Consider the following 20,935-nt stretch of genomic DNA (forward strand, 5'->3'; position numbering starts at 1 on the left):
ATGTCCTCAATAGTATGGTTAGCGTTGTAAGATAAATAAATAACCGGTGCATAATAGCTTGTTACAATACTTGTTAAATAATTAATTGTCGCGTGTCAAAGGAAGTTTAACTGTTGTGGTGAAGAGAAAGTAGAGCCGACCATCTGCATCCCCTCCTTCGCCGATGCTCATGAACTTTGGGTCATGACCAAAAGATGAGGTTGTGGATCCAAGCGGCTGAAATGAGTTTTCACCGCGGGGCGGCGGGCCGCGCTCTTCATGATGGAGTGAGGAGCTCAACCATCCGGGAGAGACTGGGAGTGAAGCCCCGGCTACCTCGTGGTGAGATGAGCCAATTAAGGCGGTTTGGGGATCTGATGAGGATGCCCCCGGGTCGCCTTCAATTAGAGGTCTACCAAGCATGTCCGAATAGGAGGAGGCCCTGGGGTCGGCTAAGAACCGACTGGAGAGATATCTGGATACGTTTCCACCTGGGTAGTCGGAGGGAGATGTCTGGGCGTCTTTTCTTCCCACCACTATGACCCCGTCACTATTTGTCATTCATAATACAGGCAAAGTGAGGACAGTTTTTGTTCTCAGGATGATATATGATTTCATATATATATAAATTTCACACCTGTCCTTTGCAAAAAAAACAAAACAAAAACTCTGAAGTGGAAACCCTACATCAGAGAGGAAGTTTATTATTCCATCTTCTAGAAATCGGACTAAGAGCCCATTAACATATTTTCAAGTGAAAACAGAAAAATGGTGTTGCATTTTGGGGGCCCATATACAGTGGTGCACAAAGCCACTGAAAATGCAACTTTTGTAAAAGTGGAACGTTTTAAAAATGGTCTCTGTGAAAACGGGAGAAAATGTCACTTTCCTGAAACCCTACTACTGTTTACTGCTTTCTCTGTGCATGTGTTTATGGTTTCATTACAGAGAAAAAAAAAAAAAACAGCACCCACTAACGGCTCAACAGTGCTTTTAATGTTTCTGCCTTTTCCATGTAAATGCACAAAAAAAAAAAGATAAATCACTTCAAATGAATTTAGATACTAAAGGCCAAGAAGGGTAAGTTAAACCTCTACAAAAAACAAATACCTTTATGGCATTATCCAAATAAATTTTATCCTCATTTTATAAATTTCTTACTACAATTGCCAGCATATTTAAAAAGGAGTGAACATTTGGACTGTAAAGAAGGCAAGAAAATCTTAGGGGAAGAAAACGAAGATGGAAAGAATGGTGACAAAACTAGAACAGCGGTTCATATTAATGAGTTAAAATAAGAAAGACAGCTTGAGGTAACATGAAGAGCAGCCATGTCCGTGACGCCGAGCTCAGTAATACAACACCTATCAGCTGCTACTTTCTGATCCCTGCTTTAAGCTGATGCTTAAACATGTTTCTCTAAAGAAATAAACACTTCCAGTGTGAAGTGTTCCAAGATGCTTGGCAGCCAAAAAAAACCCCTTTAATTTCTACTATTATGATTATGTGATTGTGGTTTATATTGCAATGAAGGAGGCAATTTTATTCCTTTCCTCAATTAAAGTGTTTTATTATTTGAATTCTCAACACACAAACAGATTTATGACCATACATCTGATTCCTCTGAAAACTCTGATTACACTCCCAGCAGAAGTGAATTTAAGAACAGATGAAGCAAGTAGTGCAGCAACTGCTCCAGGCGATAAAAGAAACCCGGAAATCGAGCGTTTAACGGAGTCCTGCTTCCACATCTTGACTGGCAGCGTTTTAAGGATTCATGGGTTCTTTTTTTTTTTTCCTCTCTCTGACAGTTAGACAGTCATTATGAAGGGAAGCTGCAGCTTCTGGGGAGATCCCCCCTCACACTGCCATGACTTTTGGAGCAGAAAGAAATATGGATGTCAGTGTAAAAAAAAAAAAAGAGGGATATTTGGGTTTTTTCCATTAGAGCCCAGTGATTTCCAGCTCTCATTCATTCAACATCTTTTAGTGTGACTGATAGTTCACCACTCCTTTCTAAATCGTGGATGTTCATGTCTATGTTAGACACTTATTGCAGTTTGATAAATCCATTTCCACTTCTTGTCCAGATGTTTCCAACAGATAGAATTTGTTCAGAAAATAGATTGATGCTTCCAAACATGAATAAAGTCACAGAAAGGAATCACAATCAGGTCATACATATGAGAAACAAAATGTCTTGGACTGAGCGGTTCCAGTATCCTTTTACAAGGACCCACGCAAGTCTGAAGTGACTTTTACCTTTATTCATGGCCTGGTCAAGCTTTATAAGGAAGGTCTGCAGGACGGAACGAGCAAGAAAAACTTGAACCCAGGCAGCAAACACAGAATGGCAGGTAATGTAAGATAGAACGAAAGCCTTCAACTTGTCTGATTTTACTCATGGGAAGAATATATTTTGTATAAGATGGTATGAATTCATGAGGTATTGCGTTAAAAAAGTATTTTTCATATTTGTGTCTGAATGTGCAGTCCTCCAGCGTAGTGTGTGGGCTCTGTTGCTCTGGCGCTCGGTTCTGGTGGCCTGCATGGCGCTGGACTGTCAAGACGAGCAGAACAGCCTGTCGCGTTGCCCCTCGATTTCCCAAGAGAAGCTTCTAGACCGGGTCATCCATCACGCCGAGCTCATCTATAGAGTCTCAGAAGAGTCGTGCTCCTTGTTTGTGAGTAACACTGATCATTACCGCAAATTATTTGGGCTTTTGAAGAAGCAATGTCCATGTGTGCAGCATCAGGTAAACTAAATCACTAGAAAGTGGTGTTTTATTTCATGTTTTTAACACACTGTGGTGATAAAGTAAGAGGATTCAAGTGGAGAGCAGTAGAAGCGTGCAAAAGGGGGATTTCTCCCTTTTCTTGTCCTCCAATTTGAAATGTGAAATCAGCATTTTACAAAGCAGCACAGCAGAGGCAGCCATGAAGGGAGGTGAAAGCAACAGCTATAACTCTGAATTTGAAAACAAGTCCAATATTGATGTCTTGGTTTGGGAGTAAACAGGATTTTCTGAAGAATCAGTGTAGTTACATGTCACTACTAAAAAAGACTTTGTTCATCCCTAGTTGTAGCAGAGGGTTTTTCACTTCTTTTTTTCCCTGAAGAACAATGCAAAATGTATTTTTTATTGTATTTTCTCAACAACAAAAAAAGCTCTACTACTTCAGCTATACACTCTGTGCTTTATTTGCTTAGCAGCACTGAATTTCAAAGTGATATTCTTTCCTCTTCTAAGCCAAAAATGTGCCAAAAACGTGTTAAAAAAAACAGTGGGTTGATCCACATGATAATGATACACTCCAGCGGTGAAAGCACAGGTTGTTCAGCCTGTTGAATTCCCTCCAGTTTGTGGTTAGAGAGTGAAAACACAGTTTGAACTGACATGATGCAGGGCTTGTTGCTGGGCGTGTGCTGCATGGGGTCCACAGATGATGGAGAACAAAATGTGTCTCTGCTGCGTCTCCAGTGGCAAAGACAGGCAAAGCTTTTGTCACTGCTTCCCTGACGTGTCTTTTTGAACAAAGCTTCTCGGATCAGTCAGATCAGTCTACCATGATGCTGCTCTCTTTTTCTGTTGGAAATATAATTTTTAAGGATTAACACTGGAGTGAGGCCATTGGGAAAAAAAAAAAGCTAAAACCAATAGAGTTCAGTAGGTAAACATGAACACTGTTAACTAAACTGTTTTTGTTGTTTTCCACTGGACGACAGGAGGAGATGTTCATCCCATTCCCCCTGCGCCTCCAGACGAACCAGGCTGGCTATGTGTGCATCACCAAAGCCTTACCCATCCCCAGCTCCAGGAGCGAGATCCAACAGATATCTGTGAGCTCCTATTCTCTGATCACTGCAGACTTTATCTTCTTTGTCAGAGCTTTGATCTAACTGGTTAACAATGGCAGGTATGTGTGTTTGTGCGCACCTTTGATTTCGTGCATCAACAGAGGCTCTTTTGCCGACACAGACAGCAAACGCTTGCATGCGAATACCAATGAAATAAGCTTATATTATACCGGCCGTGTGTCCTTTCCTACTGCATTGTTTATTTGTGGGATTTTACAGCATGCATGCACATGCATGCATGCATCTGTAGCGTCAGTGGCGATGTGAACGCATTACTGGTTGCACGCACGTGCCGCAATTAACAGTCCCCTTTTCGCACAACTTGCCCTTGTCAGATGCTGAATTATGTAAGGTTTGCAGTAAGTACTTTGAAAGCGGTTTGGACTACTAATTAGAAGGACAGAGCCTTTTAGGGGGGAAAAGGTCAGCTTGGTTTTGTAGGACGGACACCAGATTGAGCCATTCAGGAAAGAGTGATTCAACTCAAACAGCCCATCATATAAACAGTGAGTTCCTTTGCAATTTTGAAACCGATAGTTAAACATAATGTCATCAAATAATAGGAGCTGCAGTCTTTATTTGGTGATTTATCTTCTGCCCTTTCTCCCAGACCATCTTCAGCAAGTCAGTTTCATGGTATTAGTATATGGTGGTCATTTGCTCCTCTTTATAGTCTTTTCGGAGGCAATCGAGGAGCCTGAGCCGTTTCCCCTGTGACGTTCAACCTATCTGTGTTGCTGAAGGCTTAACTAATGAGTCCCTGATTAAATGTCAAGGATGTTAACCTCTTCAATTGATTTCCAAAACACTTCACTGTGTTATCTCAGAAAAAAAAAAAATCATTACTTTCATGTATTGCACAGAATAAACATCTTAAGATGGTTATATGTGGCGTTGCAGTGGTCATAGTCCATGGACAGTAGGGTTGCTTCTGTTTGCAGGGTGAACTGAGTGCAGTGTCTGTATTTTTATTTTTTTCAGTTTCATTTGAATATACTGGAGATGTGATGAAAAGAATGACCAATCTCCAAAATTTTTAATTTAAAAGTGAATGTCTAAATATCTCGGCTGCGATCAGACTTCTTTTAGCCATCAATCTCAAAGTTAATAGCAAGACTTTCAACCTGAATGTGTGGGACTTTGCAGCACTGCTTTCCTGGAGGCTAAAAACACATTCATCTGATGCCCTTTACCCCTCTCTGTGGTCAAACAATTCCACAGAAGTAGTATTGCAGACATCGGCGAAGCAGATTCCATGTAATACGAAGTATGCAAAGAAGAGTCCAGGATTCTGTACACATTTAAATATACTCGCATTTAGGCATCAAAACTGTTTCGCGACACAGCTTTTTACTTATTCTGGCAGAGAGCAATACGTTTAAGATTAAACAAAAAAAAAAAAAAAAAAAAAGTTAAAAGTCCAGAGGGCTACATAGATTCTGGACATCTTTTTTTATCCACTCAATCACTGACTTCTATCCACCCGTGTGCCCTGCAGGACAAATGGCTCCTCCACTCTGTGCTGATGCTGGTCCAATCCTGGATTGAGCCACTGGTGTACCTGCAGACCACTCTAGATCGCTACGACAACGCCCCCGAGATGCTGCTCAATAAGACGAAGTGGGTGTCTGAGAAACTTATCAGCCTGGAGCAAGGGGTGGTGGTTCTCATTAGGAAGGTGGGTTTAATTACAATTCCGCATTAGCGTTATTGTACACAACTAATTACGGATTTCCAATTTGGGACCATTACAATTTAGTGCTTGCAAAAACAAAACTAAAAACCCCATCAGGTTCTCCATTGTCTGACTTTTTTTTGTTTGTTTTTCTTTTAAATGTTGCCTGCTACCTTTGTTTTCTTTGATTACCATTGTGCACATTTTGTTCTGAATATTTCTCATGTCTCCTAATGTCAACATGCAGATGTTGGACGAAGGATCTCTGGCCACGACTTACAACGAACAAGGCCTGTTCCAGTACGACGCGCAGCCAGAGATGCTGGAATCTGTGATTAGAGACTACACCTTACTCAGCTGCTTCACCAAGGACGCCCATAAAATGGAGTCTTTCCTCAAGCTCCTCAAATGTCGTCAAACCGACAAATACAACTGCGCATGAAACATGGAGCGCAGCACTTGAATAATACAGTGTTTTTTAGCTTTAAATGAATTCCTAAGGTTGGTAGCATGCACTTAAAGATATGACCATGCCTTGGGCGATTCAGCCTTGCTTGTAATGCAGTGCATTCCTTATTGATTGTTTTTGGAGCACCTTCACACAAAACTAAGTAGGTGTAATGCTGTGCCCTTTCTTCAACACCCTGCATTTTATATATACATACATTCCCTGCACAGTTATTTTAACCTGACGAAGGCAGCGGAGGGTAAACTCCCAAAAGATCATTTGTGTGTCAAGCTGTCAAAAAAATCTGCATATCCAGCTATTGATTTCCACTTTCCTTTGTTCTCAGCCACAGTTTATATTCCTTTGCTGGGTTCGTGCAGTGTTTTGATTATTCCCACGGCCCCTGGAGTATTCACCGAGACTCCCTTGATAAATGGAGTTGGTTTCACTTCAGCATTAGTGAAATGAAACACTTCGGTTGGAGACGGGACTCAACTGAAAGCAATCGCTATTTGAAAAGAGACAGCTGATTGGTGAGAGAAAGCGTGTGGAAGAGGGGAATAATAGCGCCAATAACAACCTGAATTCTTACAAGAAACAAATTCATTTATTCCTAAGTAAAGATGAAAAAAAGAAGCATGTATTAAGGATGTGCCTTATTTACCAGCAACGTCTCAGGATTTATCACTACATGCTATCAATGTGTCTGATTTTACCTGATCAAACCGTTACTTGTATGAATATGTGAAGCCCAGTGTGTTGTGGAAACTCTTTCGAGCAAACTGCTGTAAATGTATGAAGCAAATAAAGCAAGAAATAAAATGTGTGTTTTGCATGTGTGTTTTATCTTTTGAGAAAGTGCATATTTAATGTGCTGCAAGGAGAAAGTTTTACTTTATGCATGCAACCCACATTCCAAAAACACTGCTGTCATGTGTTACATTTAAAAAAAAGTTTTTAATTCTCATGATTACAGATTTCATTCATAGAACAAATGGAACTCAGAATGAGGCATTTTACGACTTTATGAAAATTTACAGCTTATTTTGATAATGATGGCAAAGGCATGTTGCAATACTCAACACCACCTCTGGAAATTTCACATCAACAGTCAAAGTTGTCCAGAAGGTGTAAGTATGTATGTCTTCCTCTCCCACTCACTAACATTCAATCAAATGCCCTTTTTGATGGTTTTGACCCCCCCTGCCCCACAACACAAGAGGGCAGTGCTGCTCTTTCAAGAAGGTCAACCTCAATCCGTGGATCTGCTTGAACAATGGTTCATTTAAAATATGTATCATCTTATATTTACAAAATGTGAAGCTAGACCGGTGCTGGGAACAACAAGAAAACCAAGGCCTTCAAAAAACTTTGTCTAACTTATTTTTTTCTTAATATAAATAAGAAGACACGTGGAGTACTGGATTATGTAGCCCTACATAAAACTCCTCAGAAAAACTTTAGTAATAAAGTACAAGCTACGTATTTTGAATCTAGAAACCAAAATAGGGCACCTGCTGTCCTCATTCCACTTGTAGCTCAAACACCGTGGAGTTTTTGTGCTACATCGCTCGTTTCTGTTTCTCAGACAGATGAATTATAAATGTTGACGTCGCCACAAGTATTTTCCTTCCTTCTTATCCAAACGTATTCGTGGTTATCCCCGATCTCAGCTCCGTGATCTCCTCTCCCATCCTCCGCCGCCATGACCAAAGATGTAAATCAGGCCGCGGTCGCCACAGCGGGTCAGGAAGGTGGTGTCATGTGGTGTGGGTGGATGTCGAGGCAGGATGTGGTGGTGGTGGTGGGGGCTAATGTCAGCAATGTCAGGTTCAGCTTCCTGTGGCCTAATCACTTCAGCATGGGGGCTCGGAGGAGATAGGCTGGACCCTGTTCTGCTCTGCAGGGCCGCGGCGCGACTCACCTCCGTCCGTAACAACACTCAGGAAAACATAGGCGAGGTAAAGCCCTGCGCCCCCCTCCAACCTACTCCTGGAGCTTTGGCTCCATAAATATTTAAGATTGGACATAAGTAGTTAAAGGAGGGAGGGGATCAGAGGAGGCAGAGGAAGATGTAGGGAAGGAGAGAGGAGGACATGGGGATGAAGGCAGGGATGAGGGGCCAGGGTGATTTCACAGTCTAACTACTATAACCCGAGGAAAGGAAATCTAGACTGCTGGGATGCTGAAGTGGAGCAGGAGAGGCAGAGAGGGAAGGAGGACAAAATGTAAATAAAGTGATTGAGAGAAGGCAAAGGAACCGTTTTTGTTTTTTTTTCTCCTCAGTAGTGAGGTGAAATTTGTCAATCATGTACAAAAGACTTTCTTTTTTTTTTTTTAAACACTACTGCGATGACATGGGAGGAAGCAACGGAAATGACTGAGATCTGAGCACAGCTCTCAGCAGTGTGACATGCGGGGAAGGAGGCTGGATCTAGAGAGGAAATAGATGGCTGGAAGGCAGGTACACATAGCAAGAGGAGTTGGGCTGGGAAGTGGAGTTGGCTTGATATGAAACCGAAAACTCAAAGTACGAAGTCCTCCACTGGCTCTGCTGGCTCCCACACTTGTTCTGCTTTCATTTGTGGCTGAAAACGACAGCTTGGAGAGACCTAAAACATTTTCACTACCCCTCTGTGATCTCCCACACTGAAAACCATGTAGCAGCCACTCCATGCATGTCCATCCACTTCAGTTTTTTTTTTTTTACATCAATGATGCACTGAAGCCTAAATAAACTTGCGGATATATGAGGTTGTGTGGAAAGAGCTTTCTAAACAGCAAGCAGGAGGATGTAACCGAATGAACGACTCAACACTGCTACCTTCTGTCGCTTTAGAGATACAGACATTTTCAATCCCATCCCTGCGAACCGTGGAGAAATTCATTGGGCTGTCAAAGAATGGCACGAGGTCAAAAGCAAATCCAGCCATCCAATCCAGAGCTCGGTGGACCCGGGGCAACAGCACGCACAGCCGCCCACGTCTCATATTCGTTTGTGTAAAACTACAGCATGTCTGTTGAACCGGTGACAAATCCAAACTTCACCTCACCCCTGTGCCACACCTCAGTGAGGCTCGGAGAGGAGCGCACGAGTGGAAAGGTCACGAGAGACCGAGGACATGTTGCTACAAAGATGTAACAGAACAACATGGGAGGTGAGAGGAAAAAAAAACTGTGATGAGTAAATAAAGCAAAAACACTCCTTTCAGCAATGTTCCTGTACATCAGGCAAGATTGGATTTCTGTTTTTTTTTTTTTTTTTTTTTGTAATTCATTAATATTTTTTCCAGAGATTGTAGCCTTAAGAGAGATGAGCAAATAGAATTTGCCGCAAGTAAAACAACTCTCCGGTGTTATGTCTTTGTTTACCCATCCGTTAAATCAGCGCACCGTTATCTCAAAGCTTCCCCCACAGTGGTGTTCACAGTCGTTGCCATTATACAACCCGCATGTGGCACAGGCACAAAAGGGGAAGCGCAACATGAGCCGATGATTAATCGGCGAATACGGCGGCCGTGGTGAAACGAGCCCTATTGGGCCTCTCTTGGTTTGCAGCTATTGAACTTTGCGAATGACAGGATTTACACCGCAGATAAATTAAGTGATTACCTGAGAGACTGTGGAGAAACAAGCCGATGCGATGTCAACTCAGCGGGGATGAAAGCAGCCATAAACTGTCCGAAGCCGGAGCCGTCCGCTGTCGCTGGAAATCATCGATCCGTCATCCTATGGAGAATTCCACAGCAGAGAAGACTCAGCAGAAAATAAGTCAAAAATTATAGATGAACAAATCAAATTTCATGTGAGGCTTTTTTTTTTTTCTTTTTTGCACATTGCTTGAACTCTAAGTGGCCTGCTGTCATTTCAAAATTAAAAAAAAAAATAAAAAAAAGCTTTATGTTGGGATTTATAATGCTCAAAGTAAGTCATAAAGTTGCATGTGGATGTTCTTCCCTTGCAGACGAGATACAACATGTTGCTAAGCTGAACAATTTGGTTATTTTCAGATTTTTGTGGTGATCAGTCCAAGAAAGTTTTTTTTCTTAATCTTCATTTTAATTTTAATCTTAATCTTCAGACATTTAATGAATACATCAAAACTTGTGAAAAATAAAGACTTTGTACACAGCGCCGTGAATCTCAGACCCCGTTTACACGACGTTACAAAGTGAAAAGAAGAAACTTTTGTTGCATTTGGACATCCGTTTACATTACAACAAAGCTTGGGGCCACAGTTGTGAGAAAGCAAGGCGGAACTTGTCGAAAATGCTCCATCCCTGAAAGCGAGGGCAACCTCTCTGAAACGCTGCTCCTACGCATGTGCACCACGGCCAGAGTAAATAGTTCTTCTGCATGTGTGTGAAGATGGATAATAACAGTGACGACCTCCTGAGTGGCCTGACTCCCAGTCACACTCAAAATGTCGTGTATTGTGTGGTTGACTCAAGAAAAAATGAAGCAAAAAAAACAAGAAATATGCTAAATGCACTCTTTAATATGATAGGAATGCATGTTATTTTTTGATTTAAAAAAATGTGCCCACTTTTCAAAGGAAAAAAGAAAAAACATGAGGGCTGTAGCTTGTAACCATTAGTGTTGTTTCTGTAACATCACATGGAGACGCTCGCAGTAACTTCCACTCATCATCTCACTGAGGATATGATGAGAGATGAAGAAAACCATCTGAGATGGCGGTATGGAGACCAGCAGCTGTGGAACAAAGGCCCTCCACTTTAGCAGAGAGAAAAAAAAAAAGAAAGAAGGCTGCGGACAGATGCCAAAAGAAGCCGAGCTTAAATCAGTGCAATTTCCTCTCTTCATGTCTCCAGCCAGAAGGAACTTTGAGTTTTTCAACACTGGTGCAAAAAATATATTTCTGCTTTGATATACACAGTAAATCACCATGCACATGGCGTCGACCTAGTGAAACAAAAAGAAGGGTGGCGCAGGGGCACGTATTTGTCTTTCGGCCAGTGTGCGTCTACTCGTGTTTTTCTTAGATCAAGACACGGGACCAAAAACTCCAGAGCATTTCCTCTGTTTCAGGAAGCAGTTTCATAACTTCAAATATAATAATTTCCTTTCTGGAAAGACGCAGAGGATTATCCGTGTGTATTTGGCTTTCATTTATCTGTTTTCTTACCCTGAAAGAAAAGGATTGAAGAAAGGAAAAAAGGGGGGAGCTCACAGATAGTAAATGGTTGGACCTCTGGCCTCTGATCCTAAATGGGTTTTGATAGGTGTGGTGAATTCAGTTTCGGCTCAAGGATTATGATTTACCGCCTCTCTGGTTCGGCTCCAGGAAAGCGGCGCTCACATCCTCTGCCTACTTTCCTGTTTGTTTTGCCTTTCCGTGACGGCAGGAATACAGAATATAAAAAGGTATACCTCCCTCCTCTGACATATGGCACGATAAAGACGGAAGAAATGCGACACAATTCAAATACAAACTAAAATTTATTGATGAGAATAGAAGAGATTTATTTTTGTGAGAAAAAAAAAAACAATTACCAAAAACCATGAAAATTTAAGCACTGAACTTTAAAGTGTTCTTAAAATATATATTGAATAAATATAATTTTATTTTATTGAGAATCAGCACAGCCTCATAAAATAAGCCAAATGAGATAAAATAAAAATCCTGATGTTATCTCAGAGACAAGTGTGTGACCAGCTGCTGGAATCTCAACACAAACTTTTCCTTCTCACCACAGCATCTTTTGTGTTGCAGCGCAAGTTTGCACGACAGTGGACTGACTCACAAGGAAGGAGTGACCCCGCACACTCAAAGGGTCACGGCCAATCACAAGTGACCTCCTTTGAACTCCATGTGACTCGAATGACCACAATGAAACACAATGGAAGATAAACAGGAACGCACCCTGGACCCTCTGGACCTTTAACACGAGAACCCTCTTCCATTAACAGACTGAAACATCTGTGGCATTAATGTTAAATAACTGAGTTTTCCAATATTTAGCGACAGGTTCTCCAACCTCCATGACTCCATCACTTAACAATCTTACGAATACTTTGTGCCAATGACAACAGTTTAGATCAGGTTTACAAGAAAAATGTCAATATAAATTTTATAACTTGTTCTTTAACATATGAAGCTTAGGCTGTTGTTTTTGCACTATTGTTGCTCTTTATGTGCAATATTCTCATTGAACTAGTCCTCAATGATTTCTGTGCAGTAGCTGATGAAACTGCTGCAGACATGAAGATTATACTTCACTGTAAAGAAAACCTGTTAAAATGTGAATAAAACAGGGTATAGGGTTTCGCATGTGTAATTCCTCGCAGACTGTGGTGGTTTGTCCACAATGCGCCAGGTCTACTTTCACTTTTACATAATGTCAGCTCGAGTGATCTAATCGGATAAAATTGTATAAAAGCCGCATTTATAAAAACAGCCAATTTCCCAGGGACACTGAAACCACCATAACCGCCCTACCAGTATACCTTCACTAATGATGTTAAAATTCAAAGGAAGATGAGTTATGGTTTAGCATCACGCCAAATTTTTAAGCGCATTCAGCATTTAAAAGGATCAAAAAGCAACAAGCTGTGTGCATGTATTTTTACTCATCCACTCTTAATCCAACCGTCCAGGATGAATCTTTTGGATTAAAGTATTTACCGACTGCGGTACCTCATGAACCGCCCACAAATTTACGGCATCTTCTCGTGCCCGCTGCCACTGACCAACTGTTTATATCGTCTCCGACCACTGAGAACAAACAGCAATGGTGGTCTGAGTTTCACGAGGCACACCGAAGTCAGATACAACAGGAGAATAATAAAGACACTGATCTATGCAGTATGACAGCAGAAAAGTTCAAACACAAAGGTTACATTATCTCATGTCACATCAGCAGACATTGCTGCAAAGCAGGTACAAATTTTGCATTTATATCCTGCAATATATATATATTTTTTTTTTTTTTTTTTTTTGAAGTGGCTTTTCTCTGCTAATGAGAAAGCAAGTTTGTTCACTTGGTATGGGAAAAATCAAGGGAAAAAAAAGGTCTTTTTGTAATAGGAGAGCATGCAAGTTTATCTAAACACACACTTACTCCACACCCAGAACTTTGTACAGAACAGAGTGGATAAGATGTAAAGCAGGGTGTAGTTTGAAAGCTTTATCCTATGTTGATGGAAGAAAGATGTGACGCAGGCGAAACAGCCTCAATCTGCTGCATTTAAAGATGGGATCAATTCCAGAGCTGTTCAGTACTATTCCTCATAATTCCTGTTTCATGTGAACAAAAAAAGACAATTATGAAGAAAGAGACAAAAGAATAAATAAAAAACTTAAGCGATGTTTAGCACTCAGATTTCAAATGATGGAAATGAATTAATTGCACATGACACACAGTTTATACATTAAAACACACTTGTGGCTCCTTCTGGCAACATGCTGATGGGAGAAATAGCTATCACCTCAGAGAGGAAGTGTGCAAGGTGTTGTAGTTAGTATGAAATTTAACAGCCTTGTATCATCCTATGTAAATAAATCCCATCAGGATGTAAGCCAAAACACCGAAGGCTTTCTAACAGAGCATTAAATGAGAAGGTGTGGTAACAAACTGGATTGGATCGCAATTTTTACAGGATACCGGTGGCTTATCTGGCTGTAAAGAAAGGCGAACTGCATGGGGAGAGGTTACAGCAACATGGGGTGGGGTTACAATCATGAAAGTGTTTGTGCGTGCAAACACTTTGGTGCGCAGGGTGTGAAACAGTGTGCTTATGTGCATGTGCCTGATTAACGTGCAGTTGTAAATCTGAGGGGGGAAGTGGTGGTGACAGTTTGCGTGGCGGTGTGAGAGCTCAGCATCTGTCTGGAAAAAAGAGGCTGCAAGACACAGACATGTTCGAAGACTGTTTGTCAAACATTTTAGGGCTTCTACATGCATTAAATGCATCACAAGTTGCATAAAGTTTTGTTGAAATGAGACTCAAACCAGTGGTTCTCAACTTTTATTTCTTTTTCCCTTGAAGCCCCCTCAGATCGCCGCAGAGAAAGGCTGTGGATCGCCTCTCTTACCATAAAATTAAAGAAGCCAAATGCTTGAGGACACACCCACACCAGCTCAAGTATGTGAAAGCTGTACCTTCAAAAATTAAAGCCAGGGGATATTTCCCAGGTCTGCTCCAGATTCCTAAAAGTAGGGTGACCGTATTTTGACTTCCAAAAAAAAAAAAAAAAAAAAAAAAAAAGGAGGACACTTGGCTCGGTCTTGAGGTCCTTAAATGACTCTCCAAGTTAACTTATGATTTTAATAAATTCAAAGTATGGATAGAACACGAAGTTACATGGAGAAATGACATCCTTCTTTCATTAGACGACCTCAACATGCTTCATGACAACTGAAATGATCTCCCTTTTATAATCAATACTGCAAAAATAACTTATATCTCTAAAATAATTAGAAAAACAATGCACACAGAAAAAAAATCTATCTAAATAGAAACTCTTTTCAAGTCTTTCAGGACGAGAAAAAAAGAGGAACGATTGATAAACAATAAGTAACCTAAAGACACTAGTTATATATAAATTGTACTGACCTCAGTTCCTCTACAAAGATGCATTTTGTTGACAGATTAGAAGTAAAGCTGCTCTATAGAAAACTGCACCAGTGGGCCTGTCCAGGGGAAAGTGTGTATCTTGTTTTATCTGGTATGTCACTTTTTCGAGTACCAGGACTCCAGACTCCAAGTCGGCAAAGACTGCTGTAAAGTTTTTAATGACCGTTTTTTTTGTTTTTTGTTTTTTGCTAAATATTTTGTGGCGTGTGCATTAAGTGTGGAGTGGATTAACCCTCAGGGCAGCTCTTACCTGACTCTCTGAGCCCATCATCTGCTTGTTCGTAGAAAACTCTCCATTAAATCTCCATCTTCCGGCCTGCAGGTTTTAGGTCTTATTCTACCTGTGCACAAGGTGACACACCCTGCCGTGTTAAGCTGGCTGGCGCCCTCTAGTGGCTCCTCCAGACCTGAAACAGTACAATACATAATGCATTAAAAAAAAAAATAGCTCAACAGATATATTCATAAGAGGTCGGCGTTTTGAAAGAGAGTAAGAGATAAAGAGTCAGTAAATCTGTACTCCAACTTCCTCACGACCAAGAAAATTACTAGTCTACTGACAAAGTTAGTTTGAGCAATGAAAGATCTGGAAAAAAATACTGAAAAATTCAAATGCACCCCTGATTGCCCTGAGATTTTGGGTTTTGTATCATGAGATTTCATCAAACATTCATCACAGTAAATCATCTGTACAAACAGGTCCTTTATGATTCAAATTAGTAAAAATTCATTTCCAGCAAGAATGTTAGTGTAGCTATGTTCTCCATCAAATTGGCTTTTGACAAAATAAATCACTTTCTTCATGTCATTATTTTTGTGGGAACTCATATGAGTACAATGAGTTGTTTATGAGATCCTGATGTTCAACACGCATCTGTTGACAGAGTGAACTGCAGAATTAAGTGTCCCAGCTGTGTTTAAATTGAAAAAAAGGCAAAATTCCTGAGTTTCGTATTTAGGAGCGATCCATTCGTTTAAGTAACCATATTTTACTTTTACTGCTGGGGAGTCAGGTTCAAATCCCAGTTGTGGCAGTAACAGCATTAGATGTAAAAACAAGTCAAGTCCACGGTACAAGTTTCAATGAACTGCAGTGAATACCAATGTGGATAGTTGAAAAGTTACTGTAATTGAGCCAAAAACAATAAATTCACGTAACTCAATCACACGGACTTTTTCCATTTGACTGGATCCTGTAGGTTTAATGTAGAGGGTCATGTTTAATGTGGTTTCTAATTGTTTTACATTGGTAATGTGATAGATTGAGTCACAAAAACAACTTTTTAAGCAAATGACTCCACAAACTTTGTGTTTACTTTCATTGCTAAAATGACAATATAGATTTTCTGTCCCTGCAGTGGAGATCTCATAACAACAAAGACAAGGCCCTGATTACATGCTGATTCTGTTTCATCAGCCCTGGACACATGCACAGTTTGCCAAAATGTCACGCAACACAAAAACTCAATTTCCATTTTGTGGTTTCTCTGTTTACTTACCCGTGGGACGTGAAACACCTGCATGCTCAGAGGAGGAAACTGACCCCTAACCATACTTTGACCTTTTGTGTGATAATGATGAACATTTCTGAGCCATTTCAAAATATTGTTCTTCTTTAAGAAAGACTCTGTGCACAAATGCATGGGATACTGAATGTGTTTGATTCTAACTTTAGCATCAATAAAGAAGAGATTCCAACAAACAAGCAGACCTTGAAGACTGTGAAGGATGGTGACAGTTTCCTGATGGGTTTGTGGCTTAAGTTCTTTACAGCTGTTTAATCTGCTGGGTAGTTTATTCCGTCTACTGTTGATTTATTTATGTGACAGTGGGAAATTCCACAAATTTCACACTTTAGAAAACAGAACAGAAGTTAATGCATGAACATTATTAATTGCTTTCATAATGGAATTGTAATTGGGGAAAGTATAATGAGTGTGCTATTTAATGGAAGCAGAAGGGACGATGTTTTCAATGGCAGAGTGAGTGTGAATTAATTGTATGATTTTCAATCTCAATGCACTGGATGAGACTCTTCCCTACTTCAATTTTATTTTAACAAAACATTTTTTTGACCTTTTTTTGTTTGTCTTGACCTCCTGTTGAAGTGTCCATTGATCACTGTACAGGGGAGATAAACTTTATCCAACCTGTTGTGAAAAATAATTCAGCAGAAGGGTGAAGCACTTTGCCCCCGGATTATCATGATAAAAGGAAGCCGATTTTTATGGAACACACTGAAAAACCAACCAAGACCTCTCTGTTTGAATTTGGGTCGCCACAGTGAGACATATGTGACAAACATGGCCTCAGTTTTAATTTCTCTCTCCCAATCAAGCAGCAGCAGCTTCGACGGTACTTCTAACCAGCCAAAGCTTTGGAAGTCTCTCGGTATTTTCTTTTTTTTTTGCCTTACTTTTTTCTCATCCCAATTGCTTCCCCTCCCTGTCCTATTGTTCCAGCGACACAGTGTGAACACAGGTTCTTGGATTCCCACTCACTGAGGCGAAGGACAGCATTCCAGTTCCCTGCCAAGACACCTTATCTGTGCCTGGCAGCCTGCAGACAGGATGGAGGGGTGAGGGTGGGGGTGAGGCGGAGGGGTGGATATGGAGGGCAAAGGCTACAAGAAAAGAATGGCAAACTCAAAAATAGAAAAAAGAAAAAAGAAGTTGTGAGATATGTTCTGTGTGCTGGGAGTTGGAGAGAAAAGAATTGATGCTCACAGTATAAATACAGTATATTGACTATACAGGCCTGGTGTCAGTGTTAGCTTATTTATGAAATAAAAATAGCTCATCGGCCTTTCTTTTCAGATAAGTCAACAGTTTTTTTTTTTTTTTTCAATAAGGGTCCCGTGTGGCTTCATCCAGCATGGAATATAAAGGCAAATTAAGTAAATTCAAAGGAGAAGAGATGACAGGCAGACAGCAGAACTCATGTTTATCCACCGCGGCGCTCGGGAAGGCGGACAAAGGTTGTGCAGAACGTATTGGCAAAATGGCAAAGCAGCGGGCGAGGATGGATGGGATGGGCCCAGGGGTGTAACTACACACCCGTCAAGCTGCGGTCTATTGTTTGACACATGCAATATAGTAAGTGGTTGGCTGTCCGGTTGTCCTCGGGGTCCTGCGTTGTTCCCATTTTCTCCGACAATGATCAATGAGTGAAAATCTCATTCCAGTGATTCTGAGTCAGCGTTGGTGGATGCATCTATGAGCGTCCCTCCTCTGTTTTGTTTCCGCTTTGGCAGTTTCAGAGCTGCACGGCTGCCAACTGGTGACTTTTAAAAGGCAAATGTCTAATTAGAGATACAAAAACCGGGTCTTGTTTGGCAGAGGAGCGATTTGCTGTTTTTCTCTGTTTAAAACAGATAAGGGTGATTTATTTGGCTTTCCAATTCTCACCTGATATCTGTTTGGTGTTTGTTTTGGTTCAGGTTGGCGCTGAAGTATAGCTTGACACTGAATTGATTCTTTTTAGACGTGAACAATGTGGAAAGTTCACCGTCGTGCCCCTTTGCTCAAACATTCGCAGTAATGAATTGTGTGTGAGTGTTTAGCCGAGGCGGGATCTCTCCAAATGGCGTTGAGGAGGATTGTCTTTTCAGAGGGTTTGGGGACAGTCAGAAGTCAGAACCACTGAGAGCCGGCGGAGCCAGAGTCAAGATCCAGCCTGCAGCATCTTGAGCCCCTGGCTTTAAGCTTAAAGATGAAATGTTTGAGCTGTCTTACAGGTTGAAGGCTCAAATGTGTGTTTATGGTTCATTTTCTGAAGTCACTGTGCAGGGAAAACAGAGAACCTTGGCAGAATATCTCAAACTAAAATTACCTTGCACTTTTTGATTTGTCTTTGTTGTGCTATGATTTCTTAAATTGTTTTTTCTCCAAGATCATGACAAATTGTTTCCTGCCTTTGGATTATTCCTCGATGTTGACAACATCGCTGTTTGGGAGCATTAGGTCCTCAATTGTAAACAGCATTAACTGTGGAGGTTTTATAGCTCACTTTGTACCGGCGTTTTTAAACTGAAACAACTTTCAGTAAACACACAAATCCACAGCTGTAGACCAGAACTTTACAGTCTTGAATGTAACTTCGAATGCAATATTTTTTAAAGTGTCAAATGGATTCAGTTCTCACTGTATGCATTAAATCTGTGTGATCCTTCTTGTGCATGTCGTCAGTATAAAGAACAGCATAAGGCAGCGGTATTACTGCAGCCGCTGATATCTTGTGACTGACTCGACTGTATGTGAACATCAAAGGCAGGAAAAACCATCAAAAGGCCCTAAGTAACCCCCACGTTTCCCCCATCGCTTCGGACACTCGGTCTGGCTCAGATCCCTTATGATCACCTGCCCACAGTGACATGGACAACATCCTCAGGAAATATTTCAGCAACAGCAAAAAACACGAGTACCATATTTTCAATGTTTGCTTTGGAAGGAGACGAAAGACGGAAAGCAAGCCAAGGGGATTTTTAATGAACAGTTGGAACCAATTAGAAATGACACGTTCCCTCTAGTATTTCTTTCTTTCACTTACCTTTTCAGGTCTTCTGTTTATTTGTCAGTGATTATGTCTGACAAGCAACTCCAACACAGGGATGTTGTCCATCTTCCTTTGTTATCCAGGGCTGAAAATACAACATCTGATGTTCAGAATCAGAAAATACTGAACCTGCACATAAAGTCAAGATGTTCATGCTGGTCCCATAATGGCCAAAGGCTACAATTGCAGTTACTTATGTGGGCTGCTGCTGAGAAAACACAAGGAAATGTGATTCTTCTCTTTGTGTTTACACTGCTTGCTGAACAGATTCACAAGAGAGGGGCAAAGTAAAGCAGGTTTTGGAATCACACCATCTGCTGTGCTAATGCACTGCAAAGTCCAAACATTCCATAAGAAGAAATTGATTTTAAACCACAAGACATGCACCACCTTCTGCAGCTACCAGGGATCTCCACTAGATGTCACTCAAACTCCTTAAATGGCCTCTGCATCACATGAAGAATGAGGACTTATAATGAAATGAAGGAATCTCATTGGGATACTCGGGTAACACTCCTCACTTTTGGCTGCCTTTGATGTGATATACAGGTGGGTGACCATAAGATGGCGTGTTCTCTGCACGTGGCTGTTCAATCGCTTCAGCAGATGCTGTGTGGATTCGTTCCTTTTCTCACAGTCTTTCTCTTGTCATTGTCCCTCTGCGTCTCGACACCAGATTATAGTATTTGTGTTGTGTTGCTGAAAATCAAAGACCAACTACAGAAGTTCAAATATGAAGCTGACCGGCGATGGAATGAGGCTTGAACAACACCAGGGAATCAGAGGGACGACAGTAAACACTGTCTCTTCGGCCCGATGGATGTTGCCAGTCTGTGTTTTCCTGTTTGTGTTTCTGGCTTGTAGGAGTGTGTCAGGCTGTGAAGGAAAAGTGGAGGAAGCAACCTGGCCTCAGATAAACCCCCGACGCCCTGAAAGCACTCGTAAATTTCTTCGCTCGTTCTGATAGTTTTTCTAATGAAAATTCATGAACCTGATAAAGTTTTTGTTTAAAGAAGTTGCGTCCAAAGAAGTTCTGCAGCTGAAAAGAGAAGACAATGGTCAAAGTGGATAAATCCACCTGATCTGATTCGGCAGTTTCAAAATAGGATTGTATTTAATAAAATAGATGGTGTATTTGCCTTCCTTCCTCATTTCCTTCATTTGGTTCCTTCCTTCCTTCCTTCCTTTCACACTTTCTCTTCACCTCCAGCTCTCGCTCTCAGTGGGACCTCGTGCAGATCGGCTCAAACAACTGCCCTCTTGTTTAGGGCTGGGCGAGCGCTCAGTCCGACCACTCCCTGAGCCTAATCGCCATGGAGTTCTTTCCAAATTGCAATTACCGATAAACAGAGTTGGCTGATGGGGACAAGTGATTGTGCAGGCCATGGCGGCCAGTATCTGGCATCAACCTAATTGTCACAAACAATTTGGCTCATTTCTTTACCATCGCTACATGGGAGTGATTGCTCTGAGCACACTTGAGGGGCAAACCATTTACGAGCCCACTCATCGGGGACCACTTTGAAGTGCTCTCTCTTGTTTCTCAAGAAAATGTTCCTCTCTTCAGCAGCCTGCATATTGAGATTTTCTGTAAACAGTTGTTTTGGTCTCTGCTGATAAACAGACTCCGTTTGGAGTTGTTTTGATCCGTCATGAGAGATGAGGTGAAACATACTTCATGACTATGACACCAGATCTGATGTTTGATGGGGGTTTTTCCACCAGATGCTGTGAGCAGTCCTCTCCAAGTTACTGTTTTTTCACGGCTTTGGAAAATCTTCTTTGTAAATGCACAGCAGAGATATTCCTTCTGGGAGCTTCG

The 20,935-nt window shown here is 41.2% G+C and overlaps 1 protein-coding gene across 1 annotated transcript; it reads left to right on the forward strand.

Annotated features, from left to right (window-relative positions):
* The first annotated feature begins 2,513 nt into the window (after positions 1-2,513).
* Positions 2,514-6,157, forward strand: smtla (somatolactin alpha). Its single transcript, XM_030108180.1, is given in 6 exon segments — positions 2,514-2,605; positions 2,607-2,663; positions 3,707-3,756; positions 3,759-3,820; positions 5,337-5,516; positions 5,761-6,157. Coding segments are annotated over 6 exon segments (621 nt in total). The 5' UTR covers positions 2,514-2,528; the 3' UTR covers positions 5,956-6,157.
* Positions 6,158-20,935: the final 14,778 nt, after the last annotated feature.

The sequence above is a fragment of the Salarias fasciatus genome, chromosome 14 (assembly GCF_902148845.1).
Source record: "Salarias fasciatus chromosome 14, fSalaFa1.1, whole genome shotgun sequence".
Classification (NCBI taxonomy): Eukaryota; Metazoa; Chordata; class Actinopteri; order Blenniiformes; family Blenniidae; genus Salarias; species Salarias fasciatus.